At 35.7% G+C, this 19,326-nt stretch overlaps 1 protein-coding gene across 1 annotated transcript; it reads left to right on the forward strand.

The window, feature by feature from the left end:
* Positions 1–1,897: 1,897 nt before the first annotated feature.
* Positions 1,898–19,105, forward strand: leo1 (LEO1 homolog, Paf1/RNA polymerase II complex component). Its single transcript, XM_084408839.1, has 11 exons — positions 1,898–1,988; positions 3,094–3,705; positions 4,952–5,053; positions 5,137–5,231; positions 6,642–6,790; positions 6,894–7,073; positions 7,204–7,338; positions 8,673–8,808; positions 12,416–12,605; positions 14,621–14,718; positions 18,732–19,105. Exons 1-11 carry the CDS (start codon positions 1,931–1,933, stop codon positions 18,939–18,941), a joined length of 1,965 nt encoding a protein of 654 aa, XP_084264965.1. The 5' UTR covers positions 1,898–1,930; the 3' UTR covers positions 18,942–19,105.
* The last annotated feature ends 221 nt before the right edge of the window (positions 19,106–19,326 follow it).

Genomic DNA, 19,326 nt, shown 5'->3' on the forward strand with positions numbered 1-19,326 from the left:
GTCACCTTTACTCATATAGCACTTTATCCAATACAGATTGTTTCAAAGCAGCTTTACAGTGATAACAGGAAAATGATTAAGGAATGCAAACAGTTCATTTCGGATGTACAGCAGCTCTAAAAGAAAATGGTGTCATTGTTCAGCTGAAGTCAGTTCAGTGTTGATTCAGTTCCGTTGTACAGATCATCAATTGTTAAATTAGTTAATTTAATCTATAAAGCAGTTCTGCAGAAAAAACTGTTGTGTCGTTGTTTAGCTCAGTTCAGTTCTCATCCAATAGTGTCAGTGCAGTCAATAATATTGTTGAATATTAAGTAAAGCCTAATAAGTTAGCAGAACTCCCAAAATTGAGGTATTTTTTTAGGTAATTGGTTTTTTTTTTTTTTTTTTTTACATCAATGAATCAATTTAGTAGAACTTTAGATTTAGATTTTATTGTACATAAGCATATTAATTTGAACCCTACTTGGTTAAATACTTTGAGTTCTGGTTTACAGTGTACACAAGTAATGAGGACAATGTAACGTCATCTGTAAAATTTGCTCTGTTTTTGCTAAAAATTAGTTGCTTATCTTTGCAATGATAATTAATTTGCTTTATGTACAGTACAGATCAAAAGTTTGGAAACATTACTATTTTTAATGTTTTTGAAAGAAGTTTCTTCTGCTCATCAAGCCTGCATTTATTAGATCAAAAATACAGAATTTTTTTTTAATATTGTGATATGTTATTACAAATAATTGGTTTTCAATTTATTATACTTTAAATTATCATTTATTTCTGTGATGCAAAGCTGAATTTTCAGGATCATTACTCCAGTCTATCACATGATCCTTTAGAAATTATTCTAATATGATGATTCATTATCAAAGTTGGAAACAGTTCTGCTGCTTAATATTTTTTCATAACCTGAGATACTTTTTTTAGGATACTTTGATGAATAAAAAGTAAAAAAAGAGAGAAAAAAAGAAAAAGAAGCAAATGTTTTAAAAATAGAAATCTTTTGTAACAACAATATACACTAGCCTACTGGTCAGTAATTTGGGGTCAGTAATTTATTTTTTTTTATTTTTTTTTGAAATAAATCAATACTTTTATTCAGCAAGGATGTGTTAAATTGGTAAAAAGTGATAGTAAAGAAGATTTATATTATAGAAAATATTTTTTTATTTTGAATAAATGCAGTTCTTTTTAACCTTTTATTCATCAAATATATTAGGCTATGTTTCCAACACTCATAATAAATCAGAATATTAGAATGATTTCTAAAGGATCATGTAATAGACTGGATGTCACATGTGACACTGAAGACTGGAGTAATGATGCTGAAAATTCAGCTTTGCATCACAGGAATAAATTATTTTTCAAATAGAAAACTATTATTTTAAGTTGTAATAATATTTCACAATATTACAGTTTTTTTCTGTATTTTTGATCAAATAAACGGAGCCTTGATAAGCATTAGAGACTTCTTTCAAAAATATAAAAAAAATCGTAATGTTTCCAAACTTTTGACCTGTACTGTAATTTGTTTAATGTCACACAGTACAGCTACACAGTAGCTATAAAAAATCACATAAAATTATTATGAACTAATTTCACTACACTTCAATGCAGTGTGGTAATTTATTACTGGGTCAGATGAGGAAATCACTGAAATTAATCACTGCATGTAAGAGGCTTTTGTCTATAAAAAATATCTCCATGGCTTTTACTTTATTAAAAGGGTAAAATAGCTTTTATTTTATAAAGTGTTACCGGAGCTTTGTTCAAAAGTTCATAATCACTGCATGTAAGAGGCTTTTGTCTATATAAAATACCTCCAGGGCTTTTACTTTATTAAAAGGGCTTTTATTTTATAAAGTGTTACCGGAGCTTTGGGTTTACAAACCTTCAACCGGATGTTGATCGTTATTTACAGCCGGTGAGAATGGCGGACATGGACGAGCTTTTCGGTAGTGATGGCGATAGTGACAATGAGCAACGAGGTAGTTTTTACACTTGCATTATTGCATTAATCATTGAAAATGTGTTTCATTTATGTGTTAAGTATATTTATCTCAGCAGAGCTCTCGTTTAGCGATATGTGCAGACAGTTGTAAGACGGTCATTACTTCAGCACTGCAGACAGTTTTTATCACATTTTATCGGGATGGTCAGATCAGGAATTATCTTCACAAAATAACAAATTAACCAAAGATATCGCCCACACTTAGAAGTATTTGAAAATTTTATGATCTATTTAAAAAAAAAGAAAAAAGTAGTGTTTCCAAATACGTCTATTTTCTATAATATTTATTATACATTTTTAAATATAAATTATAATAGGGTAACGTTAGATGGACATTTCTTCCCCGTCAAAATATTTATTGTAAAATGCATAAACGATGTGCATGTTGCTTAATTTTTTTGCCATTAGAAATTAAATGTCATGATCATTATACAACTGTCCTGATAATATATATATATATATATATATATATATATATATATATATATATATATATATATATATATATATATATAGAAACCTGCTTCACTGTTTATAATTAATATTTTTGAAAAACGTATTCTTTTCAAGTCAAAGTTCAAATGGTCCAACCAATTGCAGAAAAAAATGTAGCGATGTCAGAGAAGTCCCCTCATATGATCTCCCGTCGAGATAAATCTCAAAAACTCTATCTTTAAATATCAAATAATTTAATGTAATATAATCATTTGTATGACAGGGCAAGCTTAGTTCAGGTTTTAAAATGTCATGTGGTGCAACTTCCCAAAATCTCAAACATATTTATTAATTCATGATATTTGTATAAAAAATAACATAAAAAAAAGCTTATTCTTTAATTGAAGACAGTCTTATGGCATTGACAAATTAATTAACATGAATAAACAGTTACTAGTTGTACAATTGTATAGCTGTTCAATTTGCAAAAATTCCTCATTATGTAGCTCTTTTTGGCATGTGAAATGTTTCTGAAGGACTTGTTTATGATCTGTGTTCCATATTGAAGATGTAAGTCAGTTTGGATAAAAGCATATCCTAAATGACAAGTTAATAAATTAGTGTATGCTTTGATGTGTTTCTTCCAGCGTCCGCCTCTGGTTCTGGCTCTGGCTCTGGCTCTGAATCGGAGCATGAGAGACCCAGATCTGCCAGCAATGCTTCTGGCAGCGAGAGCGACAGGGATCATGACGAAGATGAGGATGAAGATGGGGGAAAGCCAAGCAATAAAGAGCTGTTTGGAGACGACAGCGAAGATGAGCGCGGGAGCCAGCGCAGCGGCAGCCAGCGCAGCGGCAGCCCGTCAGAGCGATCAGGCAACCAATCGGAGGCGAGCATGCGTTCGGACAACGAGCACAGCGGGTCAGAGGGCCATCACGAGGTGGACGACGATGATGATGACAGGGGCCACAGGTCAGATGTAGGGAGTCCAGTCTCAGGTGCAGGAAGCCACAGGTCTGACAGAGGAAGTGCGAGTCCAGTGTCAGAGGCGGGCAGCCCACGCTCAGAAGCTGGAAGCGGTCATTCAGACCCTGGGACACCTCGTTCAGATGGAGAGGGGTCAGGGAAAGATGTCCATTCCGGAGATGAGAAGTGGGGCGGGGATGGAAAAAGTGACCAATCAGAGGACGAGGACAAACCACAGAACTCAGATGATGAAAGGGACCATTCTGATGATGAAAGGGAAAGGCAAAAATCAGGTGTGGTATATTCGCGATGTGATTTTTTTTTTTTCCAAACGAGTTCAGCACAAACTCTGGCCCGAAGCTGGATTTTATTTATCATTTAAATCACAGTGCATAATGTTATAACTTATACTAATGCTGTCGGAAATTTCCTACTTCCCACTTCTGAAGTCATGATTACGAGCTTGTCGCATTCAAGTGCTTTGTTGTCAGAAAGAACAGGAACCATGGAGGACACCAGGTTTATTATTGCCAATTTATTTGGAAAATTTGATAAAAGACAAAATGATATTTAGCATCCCATATTCATTGTCAACCATATAAACATTCACCACGCTATCTACAGTATAGTCTCTGTATACAAGAGTCACGGTGATAATGTCACAAAAAAATTTTTTTTGTCGTTTTTGCCTTGATGACATATCCCAAAAAAAAAACGATGGTGGGATTAAAGCGTTCACATGCTTATTTTTTCCTTTTGATCAGATTTAGGGCTGCACAATATATCGAAATCATCTAAATATTGCAAAAATTTATATCGCAATATGCTTATCGCAACGGCTTGCAATAACTGGGGTCATGAACAAAAGACAAAGAGAAAATCACTCACTGCTCTTGGCTGAATAACTTTTGTAGCTTTAATAAGAATCAGTATATGTTTAATTCATACAGTGAAAACTAAGCAGTGTTTTATTTTAACATTTGATTATTCAGTTTCTGTTGTTAAATAAACCTAACAGGCCTTCCTGAAACCCTAAACCCCGTGTTTTACACTGATGTTAAAATAACACTTCTTAAGCTACAGTAAAACACTGATGTTCACTTTCAGAAGTTGTAGGGATGTTTTCTTGTCACAAAAAGAATGTGAAACACGTATGTAGATTATATAGTATTTTAAAGATAATTTAAGTTTATTTTACACACTTTAAGCATTATCGTATCGCTTATTGAATATCACATTATTTAATGAGTTATCGCATATCGCATTTTTCTTCAATATCGTGCAGCCCTACTCAGATTATTTCAGGTCTACACCACCCCTTTCAATTTGATTGACATTTAATTTGGATCAAACTCAATTGGTGTTTATGTGAAACCTTTTCAATCCGACTGAGCCATCAATATGATTAATAACCGCTCATTTGGATGCATGTAAACGTAGCTATTGTATTTGTGTCAAAAACGAAAGTTTTAGTTTTCATCTGATATTATTAACATGTTTATTCTAACAAATCTTTCTGTTTGTGATCATTCATTTCAGAGTCTATCAAGGGCAGTGACAGCGAAGAGGATTTCACACGCAAGAAAAAGAAAAAAATCGCTTCAGACTCCGACTCGGATTCTGACCGTGATTCACAGAGGGGTGAGTGACAGACGCTTGCTGTGATGAAACGCCGCGTCATACACGCAGCAGCTCTGTTCAAATCTGTGTTTGTGTGCGTGTAGGTAAGAAACCCGCAGCGAATGATCTGTTTGGGGAAGCAGATGATATTTCATCAGACAGCGACGCAGAGAAACCTCTCACACCTGGGCAACCAATGGTGAGACATGTTTACACACAACATCAGAATAAATGAATCTGCTGAATATCTAACTATATATTTTTGCTGATTTTCTCAAGCCAAGCTACCTTTCTTAGGGGGTTTGAAATATGTGACCACAAAACCAGTCACAAGGGTTTATACATAATCTGAAAGCTGAACAAATAAGTTTTCAATTGATGTATGGTTTGTTAGGATAGGACGATATTTGGCTGATATACAACTATTTGAAAATCTGGATTCTGAGGGTGCAAAAAAATCGAAACATTGAGAAAATCGCCTTTAAAGTTGTTCCTTTTTTTTGCGATTGTGCTGCATCCACTCACCTTTTTTTTTTTTTTTTTTTTTTTTTTATATATATATATATATTTACGGTAGGGAATTTACAAAATATTTTCATGGAACATGATATTTACTTAATATCATAATGATTTTTGGCATAAAAGAAAAATGAATAATTTTGACCCATACAATGTATTGTTGGCTATTGCCACAAATATACCCGTGCGACTTATGACTGGTTTTGTGCTCCAGGGTGACATATAATTACACTGAAGTTGTGATAGGCTTTTCTTCACTGTTGTGATGTACATATCTGAGTGGAACGGCTTCACGAACAAGAAAAAATGCAGGGCGGCACTTAGGGCTGCTCGATTAGGGTAAAAATCATAATCACGATTATTTTGGTCTATATTGAAATCATGATTATTTAACACGATTATTGGTGGAGGATATGATCAAAGTCTTATTTCATGATATGTCAGTGAAATTTCACAATTATCGATACAGTTACAGAAGACAAGTAAACAGTCAGCAATACACTAAGAACAAATAAACTAAAAATACAAATGAAATAAACAGTGCTTGTTTTTCAGGAAGATGTACTAACAAGTTAAGATGGCCATAAATATTACTATTGTAATTTTACTGTTGTTCTCTAAAAGAAATACATGTATGTATTTTATTTATTCATTCATGTATTTATTTAGTATACTGCACAATAGTATTATTACTATTGTTATATATTTCTTTATTGATTTTTATAATTTAATGGACATTTTTTCTAAAAAAATAATTACTACATCTTGGGCATCTTGTCATAATTTAGATTTACACCATATTCACCCTCTCTAACACCTAGAATTAAACGGGTTGTTATATTTTACTGTATTTTCAGTAGGTAATACTTTATTTTATGGTGACGTAATTACACGTTAGTATGCACTTGCTATACTAATAACAGTAAATCATGCATAATTACAAGTAACTAATCCTAACCCTATAGTATAGTAAATATTACTCTCTACTTATTTGTGTAATTACACTGTAACAATATCACCTTAAAATAAACTGTAACCCTTCAATATGCAAATTACTAATCAATTGAATTAATCTGAACTGAATAAATAGGATGGTGAGGACGGTCTGGAGGGAGATCATCCCGAGGAGGAGCCGGCTCCAGAGACGAGGATCGAAGTGGAGATTCCCAAAGTCAGCACAGATCTGGGCAGTGAGCTCTACTTTGTGAAGTTGCCCAACTTTCTCAGTGTGGAGCCCAGGTGTGTGAATGTCTCCTGGAGAACTGAAGGAGTTTCGAAATGCTCCATCCTAACAATCCCAGTCAGTCAGCGGTTTGTCTCCTCTCTCACTGTCTCTCCACAGGCCGTTTGACCCTCAATACTATGAGGATGAGTTTGAGGATGAGGAGATGTTGGATGAGGAAGGACGGACCCGTCTCAAGCTGAAGGTGGAGAACACCATCAGGTGGCGCTCTAGGCGCGATGAGGAGGGCATCGAAGTCAAGGAGAGCAACGCAAGAATTGTTAAATGGTCAGACGGCAGGTGAGGAGATGCATGCAGAATTCGGTGCTGGAAAACTGCATAGAATCATTTCAGCAGGTGCTGATTATCGCTCGGATGATAAAATTCAGCAGAAATCTGGAAATCAGCATCGCTCTTTCTCATTCTGCAGCATGTCTCTGCACCTGGGGAATGAGGTGTTTGATGTGTATAAAGCTCCACTGCAGGGTGACCACAACCACCTGTTCATCCGCCAGGGCACAGGACTGCAGGGTCAGGCTGTGTTCAAGACCAAACTCACCTTCAGGTGCGTCTCGCACACACTCACACACACCACACGCACGGTTATAGGCTGCATCTGAAAGCTTAATGACTTTGCAGGCGCATGAAGGACGGTACCTCACTAAACTAATTTCGGACAGACTTCTGAGGCAGCATAGCGGTTTAATAATCCACTACAACAAAATAAAGAGAGCGTACCGATAAATAAACAAATGTATAATTCCTAATACTAATTTCTTGCTAGAAATTACATCAAAAGTGGAAAAGGTTTGTCAAAAATGTACATTTACATACAAACTGACCACCAACCGCAACTTTCCGACACCATATTTCAGTTATGGAATGAAACGCACTGGATTATGGGATATCAAAGGCAGCGAGGAATACATCAAATAATGATATTTCAGTACGTGTCTTGTTGCCTTCCTGCTTGCAGTGGCAGCATTTTTCAGCTTTCGGACACAGCCATAGTATTGGTAGTGATGAGATATCACTGGTTGGACGCTAGGTGGTGCTATTGGGTAATTTTTGCTAACCAGTGCTACAGGATCACCTGTTTTTGTAGGCCACAAGTTAGCACTTTAGCACTTCCGGTTTCATCATCCAAATCCTCATCGTCCTTTAGTGACCGTTTCACTCACTGTCATAAGCAGGTATTGTTTGTTACCATGATAACCGCTTGCGCATCTGCATTGAATTTACATTTTGTGTATGAAGAGTACCTCTACACACGAGAGGAGGCTGCATGATAGCAAAAAAAAAAAAAAAAAAAATTTTCCTTTAGTGCTATTCTATTTATTATGGTATTTGCTATAGGAACTGTTGTTGTTTTCAAGTTTCAATCATGATGTTCCTCCATTTAAGCCAGTATACAATTTCTTACTGGAATCATCTCTCAAATTATATAACCAGTACTGCAAGCATATATACATTTAATAAATGTATTTAATCTTATTTTACTCTTATTTATTTATTTATTTTTCAATTCAAGTTTGAGTATAGCGCCTGAAAACAAAGCCGTTGTGATGCCAAACGCCCTCATCGAAAAGAAAGCCTTTTTGTTTACATATAATATTCCCAGGATAAATCCTGTTTCATTGAAAGATCTTTTAGTTTAGTTTGTAAAGAGTTTTAGCAGAACCAGACGTTTTCCAACATTTTTAATCATCTTTAAGCCTTTTTGTTGTGTGACATTTTTAAATGTCCTATGCTTAAGTAATATACATTTGTGATAATTCTAAAATTTAAAAATGTTTAGAATAATAATTAAAATAGCTGTAGATTAATTAAAGCATATCTCCCTTCAGGATGCCTGTATGTGTGTTTCTACACGTAGCTGACATGTATGTGTGTTTGTAGACCTCACTCCACAGACAGCGCCACACACAGGAAAATGACCCTCTCTCTTGCTGACCGCTGCTCAAAGACACAGAAGATCCGAATTCTGCCCATGGCTGGCAGAGACCCAGAGTCCCAGAGAAATGAGATGATCAAGGTAAAACAAACACACACACAAACTTGAACTCGGCAAAGAGATTTGAGTTTAGACAAGACTGATGAAAAAAATTCATATCAACACAGAAATGCTGTGTTTTCAGAGGGAGGTTATATCACAACGTGTATCCTCCTTAATAAAAAGCTCTTCTTTCTGAAACCCTGGAGTTTTAGGAGGAAACGAGGTCATAGAACTGTCCTCCTAGGGAGTTTAAGCATTATGTTTTGAATCTTAAGGCCCCCCCGATACACTTCAAGCGAAATCGATGAACAAACTGGTGTGAGGTCATTTCAAACAAAATCAGGCCAAAACGAAGTTCTTTTTTTTTTCTTTTTTTCGGGAGTTCAAAACAGCTTCTCTGAGTTTGCTCTGGCTGGTAAACTCCATCGAACTACCATTGGTCCGTGGCGATGATTTAATAGAAAGGTGTGGCTCTGAAGCTCCGCCTTTTTTGACGTGGAAATCTTCTCCGGTCCATTTCTTCTGTTCTGTCCCTCGAGGTCGGACACCGGCGAGTAGAAACAGGAACACACTGGAGAGTCGCTTTATAGTAGAAGCTGAAGTTGTAATTGTCAATACTACAAGTCCTGCACTGGTCCTGTTTGGTAAACCTGCACCCGCCCCGCCCCCGCATTACTTAAAGTCCCCCTGTAATAAATCAACTTATCCCTTAAAACTCATCTTTAATCACCAAAATTACATTTTTAAAAGTTTTCCTTAAAAAATAATTTCTTCATGCCTTAAAATAGCTTGAATGTAACTCCACACCTTTGCCTCATTTAGTATAGGCGGTTCTATGAATATTCAAATTAGCCCCGCCTCCACTCACTCGCACCAGTTCAGAGACCCACTCATTGACGATCACACGTTAATGTGATTGGTTACAATTGTGGTTTGATTATTTTGTGACATCAGAAACTTCGATTTCAAACCGTGGGTTTGAGCTTGTCTTTGGTTCACTGCAGTTTTAAGGAGAAAATACTCCGCTATGGTGTTGAGTTATGAATTTGTACATGGTTTGTCTTAAAGCATATTAAAAACACCACATAGACATATAAACAACATTTAAAAGCTTGATTTTCACCACAGGGGGACTTTAACAGAACACCCGAGCTGTTATCCGACAGCAGTCAATTAATTCAAGTTTTATTGAAAGCAATCAAACCAACATTAGGCATTCTGAGTTGATGCATTTAAGAAAAATAGAATGGTGATAATTAACAGGAACAAAAGATAACTTTGATAACAATCTGCCCATACAGGCTATTTTGAACAAATGTGCATAAATCACAGATGCTGAGATGTCTCCATAAAGGAAAAGAACATATAGCAAAATATGAGCCTTTACTGTCATATAAATATCGGGCATATTTTTGCGGATTCACTCTGCGTTTAAATGCGGTTGTCTCTCCTGAAACTCTGCAGTGTATATGTGGCCGTTGGTCCTCTTACAAACATGAAAAAAACAACTTTTATAAAAAAAATGTACAATTATATACAGAAAGCGAGCAAAGAGCGTTCCACTTATAATGACTGAAATCTGTCAATCACTTTAGTTGCAGCGACAATGCTAGAATGCTGCAATTCACGTTGTAATGTGAAACCTTTGACTGTCTGACTACAGACCGTGAACACAAATAAGCACGGGATCGTTTGAAAGCCGCTGCCTATCAGTGGGTAACGGATTGAGTCGAATATTCTTTCCTATTGATTCCCAACCCGCACGCAGAGTAAATAATAGGTAAATATTATTCCACCTGTTACATCAAATATAAGCGATTCACCCATCGAGTACCCGCAGGAACCCAAGTGCATGCAGGACTATCCTGTAAAGCTGCTTGCTTTCAAGCGATCTTTGTATAACGTGTTATAGAAATAAATGTGATGTGACTTTACTGGAGTGCTGAATTGCAGAGCCATTGCAAACATAAGCACATCACTATGATCAGATGCTTTCTCAATGGTTGTTTTCTCACTGCTGTCATTTTTGCTGTGTGTTTGTTGTTGTTGAAAGGAAATTCACATATTTCACACGTTACATATTCATCTAAACGTCCGGATGTTCGCTAACACTATATCACTGGTCACGTTTTTCGAACTTCTTTTTACTCCTAACCGAGGAACGAGAAAGGACTTAGCCTTGAGTATATCGGGGCCTTTTAAGGTCAACATTACACACAATGACTTTGCTCTTGTCATTTCAGAAAATCTCATAGTACAAATCTGATAAGCTATTGCATAAGACAGCAGTAAACATAACAGACTTATCAGAGTCTGTGAAGACCAGGCCATCTCGGCTCACAGCACGTTTTCACACACACACACACACACACACACACACACACACACACACACACACACACACAGCAGATCTTGGCAGCAGCAGGTTATGCACGTATGATTTGAGCTGTGTTATCTAAACAGATTGTCTGACAACTAAAGTGGAGTAGTGTAAATGTTTTATCTATTTCTTCTCTCACATTCATTTTCCTCTGACCAGAATTCTAATGTCCAAAGAGCCAGATTTCATATCAGATGAATGACCATAAGTCAGTCAAAGACCTAGACACCATTAGACAGTCTTACTGTCATAAATGTTGATGTGTAATAAATGAAGAGCTATAAAAGGATTTCAGGTTTTATTGAAAGTGATTTTGAGAGATAATAATCATGCATAAATCATGCATAAACGCCTGGACCTGTTTTTTAATCACCTGGGCCTGAATTTACATTGTATATACACTACCTTTCAAACCTTTCGGGTCAGTAAGATTTTATTCTTTATTTTTTTATTCAGCGAGCGTGCATTAAACTTATAAAAAATGCCAGTAAATACTTTTATTTTGTTACAAAATATTTTTATTGCTGTTCTTTTTTAACTTTCTATTTATTTATTTTTTATATCACGGTTTCCAGAACAATATTTAAGCATCAATTTTTTCAACACTGATAATAATAATAAATGTTCCTTATCAGCATATTATAATGATTTCTGAAGGTCATGTGACACTGAGGACTAGAGTAATGACTGCTGAAATTTCGTAATAAATTGCATTTAAAAAATATTAAAGTAGAAAACTGTTCTTTTGAATTGAAATAATTTTTCACAATATTATCGTTTTTACCATATTTTAAATCAAATAAATAGCCTTGGTTATCATAAGAATATTCTTTAAAAAAAAGTATTTTTAACAGTAGCGTATATACAATACAAATTCAATACAATATACAAATACAATACATTCCAGATGGCATCAACGGCATTCATGATTTTAGTGTTTAAATGTAAAAGTTTAGTATCTGACAAACCCCAGCAATCTCTGTAAAATGATTGTGTATATATATAAAAAAAATCTTTATTGACTGCAGTTTCATGGGAAAGTCGTGGAACTTCTCTGGTGAAAAGTGTGGGGATCCTGGATCAAAATGTAATAAATGAAAATATTTATTAAATCCAATAAGGTTTAGTTCTTAAATCCTTTTTCATTACTCAGATAAAAAACTCCGTCTATATTTATCTCCTCTTTGACTGATAAACTAGGAAGTGGATGTGTTCCTTCAGTGTAATCCTGCAGTGACATCAGTTTCTTTTTCTCTCTCTGTGCAGAAAGAAGAGGAGAGATTACGTGCATCTATCCGTCGCGAGTCCCAGCAGAGGCGCATGAGAGAGAAACAGCATCAGCGAGGTCTGAACGCTGGGTACCTGGAGCCAGACCGCTATGATGAGGATGAGGAGGGTGACGAATCCATCAGCCTAGCTGCCATCAAGAGCAAATATAAGGGTGGAGGTCTGAGGGGTAGGTGGAGGCGTGCCAAATATTATACATTGGGCGTTGTGTGTAAAATGCTCAAACATTTTCAGATTGTACACTGTAAAATATGTCAGACCTCTCCTACTTTTCAATTGGGCTAATTGAATTTCTGTGAATTGAATTTTATAAATTGTGGCAACAGTCTGTTAACATGGGCTCCATTAGAAATATGTTGAGCCAGTGGAAAAATGTAGTTTACCAAACCAACAGTGTTGTTGGTCCAATTAAATGTTTTAAATTTTAGTTGCAATTTTATTTCTCAATGTCCCAACAGAAAACATGCATGAAAAACAAAACATAACACTGAATACATTCAAGAAGTCTTCTGCGTAACAGGATGTCTTTATGTGGTGGTGAAAACTTTCAAAAGTGGCTCTGCATAGGTTAAAAACCTGCAAATAAAAATAAAAACTAACATTAATGTCAAGCTTTCCTGCATCACATCTGGAATAGAAGTTACTTAATTATATAATGAGGATGAGACAGTCAGTCGATTTAGATATTTCTTTATCGTTTATTTTGTGGTATGTAAACATATCCAGCCTTTCAGTACTGCTTAAAGTTACTGACACAAGCGATACAAATATAAATCGCAGATAATCGCAAGTTTTATATTAAAAGGCAATAAGTCCCAGGCCGACGCCAGCTGCAATCTAATGACACTGTGTTCAGCGGTCATGTGGTGCACATATCACACAAATTACATCTCAGAAGTCGATCAAAACTGTGTTTTACTCTTATGGCTACCATCAGATAATATTGGTAACTGGGAAAACGCTCTTGAAACCAATGAATGCAAACCATTTAAACTCGAAATTTTACAAAACGTATTTTAAACTTTATACCGGGTCTTAAAGTAAAACTTTGGAGAATTATTTCAGTGCTCAATACTCACCATAGCGTCTTGAAACTTATGACCATGATGTTTATCAACACCCCTTTTTATTTCTAGTGATGCACCGAAATGAAATTTGTACCGAAACCAAAATTTGTTTATTTAGCTGAAAACAAGGGTTATTTAATAATCAATTCATTAATCAAATTGTTTAGCAATCAACAAATAATTGTTGAAATATATAACCATTTTAACGGTGTCTGCAATGATCGATTTATTGAAACATTCTGTAAAGGAGATATAACAGGTTAAGTTTAGACTTTCATATCAAAAGTCACAAAGCGTATTATGATTATTGGATGGTGTAGTTTTGTTCACGCATCAACTGAAAAAACATATAATAAAAGGATTTATATCAATTCACTAATTCATATCAAAGAATTGATATAAAATTGATTAAACCCAGAATTGTCAACCCAGCCCTAGCATCCACACAGCTGACATGTAGTGACACGTGCCATCTGAGAAGTGCTAATTAAACAGCGCATTTTGGTCAATGATTTCGGCCCTCCAAAACCATTTCGTCCAACATGCTGTATTGAGACATAGTTTTTTGGTTGACGGAATTTCTGTGGATCACTAATCATTTCCATATGCTTGTAGCCATTCAGACATATGGTACCTGTAAACCCATTACACCAACTAAACAAACAACTCCCTTTAGTGTGAAAATGACCGCCTCTATAGGAAGTAGGTCAGTTGAAATGGCCTCTGAACTGTGGTGGGGTGCTGTGTCTGTCCTCTATATTGTATTCCATCGCTTCCCCGTGGGTCAGTGTTCCTGCACAACAGATTCTTTGAGTGAGATTGAGACCTGCTGCGATCAGCTAGAACATTTTGTACAGCAACAACAGCTTGTGTTCCCAAAACAGTACGTCTCACACTTTCTCACTGACAGTAACCGTTACAGCCGTTAGCCGATTACCTGCCGACTCCTTAATACTGCATTATGTCGGAGTCCAACTGAGATTTAGATTAGTTTGTTCAGTTTGATTTGTTTGTGCCAGTAAGAGGTATTTACTGAAAGAACATCTCTCTGGAATGCTTGAAAATGTGTCCTGAATTCTGAGCTGTGCTAAAATGTTTGTTTGTTTGTGGGTCATAGAGGAGCGAGCCAGGATCTATTCTTCAGACAGCGATGAAGGTTCTGATGAGGACAAGGCCCAGCGGCTGATGAAGGCCAAGAGACTGGACAGTGATGAGGTGAAACTTTCAGTCCAAACAGACTGTTTATTTTTAAAAAACTTGAAAAAGGAATATATGATATGATGTCATAACCAGTAGCACAACACTGACTGGCCGTCCACTTTTTCAGCATCCTTGGTTGCAAAAGTATATTTCCCATTTGTTTCCTTCTGTAAAGAGATCAAAGCCATGAACCAAAGTAAACGACTTTAAAGTAGGGATGCACCGATCCGATACTCAGTATCGGTATCGGCTCCGATACTGCCATTTTTGGCGGATCGGGTATCGGTCAGACAAGGCCGATCCAAATCCGATATTGTGCGTATACTATTCAGTGTTATTGTTAAGCCCCACAAAAGGCACACAAACATTATAAAACACCATAAGTTTTCGTGCACAATATTATAAGTGTTCTGAAGCCGTTATATAGTATAATGTGAGATATAAATTAATATTTAAGTCGTTAAATTCAAGATCACGTAAACGTTTCCCTCAGCTGCGCTGTCAGTCATTCTTCATTCAAACAGCGCGTCGCGTTCGGTTACAACAGTTAACACAATGAAACTCTCTCCAAGATGATTCAGTGTTACTATTATTATACTTGATCTGTAGATAAAGGTCTATGGTTCGCATAAAACAACTCTATCTTGCTGGACTTTATTGCTGTACCTTAATCATGTTACTTTCTACCGGGTGTCTGTTAGATCACAACACTGGAGTAAAGTCAGAGCACTATTTGTTCTTCACGCGCACAGTAACTGAAATTTAAAACTGTTAAAAGAAAATGCTGAATAGACTATTGCATAGATAGATACTGTACAATACACTACGCATCAATATGTATTTTCTTTGTTCTATAAACTTTTCAATGCGGACTCGACGCGCTGCGCGCTGTGACTCATGTTGCTTCAAGCGCATCATTCTGCGCTCGGGATGCGCATAAGCGCTTTGTGCCGCTCTGTATTGGAGCCTTTCATATCATAATACAGTGACGCAATGAAACAATATCAATAGCCGTTCTTGTTCTGTCCTATCTATTATGTTGCTACCTCATTAAACAGCTGTGCTATACATTTAAAAAATGTCTCAATTTTATTGTAGGCTATAAAATTATTTATATTTTTGATTTTTGTTGTTGTTTTTCATGAATGTATTTTACAACAAAACAAAGAGCAATGTGTAAAGTTTTACCAGATTTAGTGTTACACTTATTGTCTCTAATTTGTTCCCCACTAAACATTTTTTTTTCACAAAATGTTCAAATTTTATACAATTATTGTGCACTCGTAATTTTTCTAGACTAAATTTTACTGCTGAATTATCCACTAATGGGCAATTCCACGCAAAACTGTCACATCCATAACGCCAACACAATGCCATGGTATTTAGTTGGCGTTATGGATGTGACAGTTTTGCGCGGAATTGCCCTAATCTAGTTTATAATAGCATTTATGTCAGATTATGATCATATATTTTTTGTTGTTGTTTTTCTTTTTTCAGTTCTTATTATCAGTTCAACACAGAGTTATAGAAATTCTATTTGATTTAAAAAAAACTGCGCTGGTATCGGTACGGATCGGTATCGGCCGATACTCAGAATTTTTGGTATCGGATCGGATCGGTTCTGAAAAAATGGTATCGTTGCATCCCTACTTTAAAGGTTCACACTTTACTTCACACAAAAGTTAAAATTCTGTCGTCATTTCCTCCTGTCGTTCCAAACCTGTAAGGCTTTCTTTCATCTTTTAAACACAAATTAAGATATTTTTAATATTCTCATAATTTTTGTCTATTATTCATTAGAGGTGTGATGAGATAGAAATGTGACGATATTTCTCGTCGAGGTGAAAGCTGTTTGGTGATATCTGCATAGTTGGGTTTGTGGCAAAACCTTTTATAGTGCTTGCATTATGTTGTTCTGTCTCATACTCAGAAAGCATAACTAGCCAATTTCATGTTCTTAGTCACGCTGATGTGCTAAAAAAAAGGTCAATATTAATGGGAATATACTTCAGAGATATTTTACTTATAAAACTAGGGGTGCCAATAATTGTGGCCAACGTGTTTTGGAAAAAAACATTTATTTCATAAAGTGATCATATTTACCAGGGGTGCCATTAATTCTGACCACAACTGTATTTTAACAGTTGTTCAATAAATGTATGATAACTTTCTTTTGATGCTTTATTTGAACCAATTATCATTGCCTCATTGTTATTATATATGCATTTTAAATCATTTTAAAAGCTGTTGTTCACTTAGACCCATTTTTATTACTCAATCAAAATAATTGAGCGATTACTCGATTACCAAAAAAATCGTTAGTGACAGCCCTAGATTAGTTAAACATTAAAAAAAAATTCAAAACTATGCAGGTGCATTTTTAATCACATATTTTGTCCGATTTCTTAAAGGGGTGGTTGATTATGATTTGACTTTTCTAACTTTAGTTAGTGTGTAATGTTGCTGTTTGAACATAACCAACATCTGCAAAGTTACAACGCTCAAAGTTCAAAGCAAAGGAAGATATTTGCTTTTAAAGAAATCATTTTTTAACAAACGAGCTTCCTCCCGGGTTAGTGACATCACCAACCCTAAAATTTACATAAACCCCGCCCCTGGGAACACACAGTCCATGTTGAGAAGAGGAAGAGTTGCTGTAGTAAAGCACATTTGCGAGTCTGCTCAAGCTGTCGCAGCTGTCTTTTCACATGCAATACAGTACGTAACACAAATGCAATAGCTTTTCACTCTGTAGGCATCTTACAACAGTTCCCACACGAGCGATTTTATAAATGATCATGACAGAATATGCTAATCAAAGACTTGAAGATAGTTAACGCCACATCAGCAAAATGTCCTGTTGCATTCTACATGTTGTAACTTCTTCTTGAGCCTCTCCATCATTGTCCAACTCCAGTTTAAACATAAAAGGCAGAACAGTTTCTGACATTGTAGTGTGTGTCTGTGTGAGGTAATCGGAGCTGCTAACACACACAAGCTTTTGAAGCAGCAGCTCATTTGCATTTAAAGGGACACACACATTTTTGCTCACCCTCAATAAGGGACAATTTTAACATGCTGTAAAAAAAAAAATCATCTGTGGGGTATTTTGAGCTAAACCTTCACATACACACTCCGGGTACATCAGAGACTTATTTTACATCTTGTGAAAAGGGGCATTATACCACCCCTTTAATAATAGTGTTAAAATATCGCCTTCTCGTGAACCCAATATTGTGTAATCATCTCATGAGCTAAGTGTTTCATCACACCCCTATTATTCATTGAAAGCCCATGCAACCAAAACTTTCAAGCTTCAAAAAGTTTAAGTCATCGTAATCCACTGCATGCAAAAACCAATGAGGTTCATTCTCACCCGTCAAGCAAGTACATTTGAGCTTTTGTTTGATCAATGTTTATATGTGAATAAAAAGACATCATATCATCATTATCATATAAACTGATTGTCTCTTCAGAAGACTGATCTAAACCACTCAATTTCTGTATATTAATTCTACAATGTCTTGAAGCTTGAACATTTTGGTGTGGACTTTCAATAGATTGACAAAAATAAAAAAATTACTGAAAGTCATACGTGTATGGAGTATGGACTGACATGAGGTTGAGTAAATGATGACAGAATTTTCAATTTTGGGTGAACTACCCCTTTAAGATGAATCACGATATTTGATTCTTTTGCCATGATTCTTGTTTCTCTGGTAATTGAATCCTGCTTAAGGATTGTTCATAGTGAATTATTGCTAAAAAAAAATGCTGTAGAGAGAAAATGACTGGGAATTATGCTTTTCAAAGGTTAATAGGCTAGCCGATCATAACAGAAGTAATTTACATATAGAAGTCTTAAAGATACAGTATCAAAAACAATTCTAAAGCTCTGAGAGGCTGGAAAAAGTCTGACTTGTCTTTAAGACACATAGACTAACACCATAAGTGTATGTTATGGAATTAATAATAAAATAATTAATTAATAAAATAATTAATAAAATCATATTTATCATTTCTTTCAGGAGGGAGAGAACTCTGGAAAGCGAAAGGCAGAGGAAGATGACGAATCTGCAGCCGCCAAGAAACCTAAAAAATATGTCATCAGTGATGAAGAAGAGGAGGAGGAGGTGGGAGAGGGAGAAGGAGAGGGAGAGGGAGAGGGAGAGGGAGAAGGAGAAGGAGAGGGAGAGGGAGAGGTGGAGGAGGTGGAGGATGTGGAGGAAGACGAGTGATATATGTTTTTTTTATTATTTTTTTTTTGTAGCGTTTTGTGGTTATTTAATCACAATAAAGTAGTTGGTTAATCCATAAAATCAAATCTGCAGTTATTTGTATATTTTATAAGGATTGAAGATGCTCATCATTCCAACAAAACAATAAAGAGCAATAACCTCGATGTGGCCTGCTTGTGGTTTATTAAATGTGTAACTGAAATATTGCACTGTAATATGTTTAATGTTCATTTTATAATAAAATCACTGTTCTAAAAGTTTGACCCCGGAACTGTAAAACTTATGAAAGACCAAAAAGGTTGAGGAACGCTGCTCTACTCGTCACTGACAGAACTTCACTTTTTTTTTTTTGTCTTCTGTTCAGTGTTTTATTTTTTTCTCTGAA

Source organism: Rutilus rutilus, assembly GCF_951802725.1.
Source record: "Rutilus rutilus genome assembly, chromosome: 5".
NCBI lineage: Eukaryota > Metazoa > Chordata > Actinopteri > Cypriniformes > Leuciscidae > Rutilus > Rutilus rutilus.

Bases quoted from the DNA above. Each gene is read 5' to 3' on its own strand.
- leo1 (XM_084408839.1), top strand. From the start codon at position 1,931: ATGGCGGACATGGACGAGCTTTTCGGTAGTGATGGCGATAGTGACAAT. The intron at 3,706-4,951 runs GTGTGGTATATT...CATTCATTTCAG, and splicing joins AAGGGAAAGGCAAAAATCAG to AGTCTATCAAGGGCAGTGAC. The intron at 6,791-6,893 runs GTGTGTGAATGT...GTCTCTCCACAG, and splicing joins TTTCTCAGTGTGGAGCCCAG to GCCGTTTGACCCTCAATACT.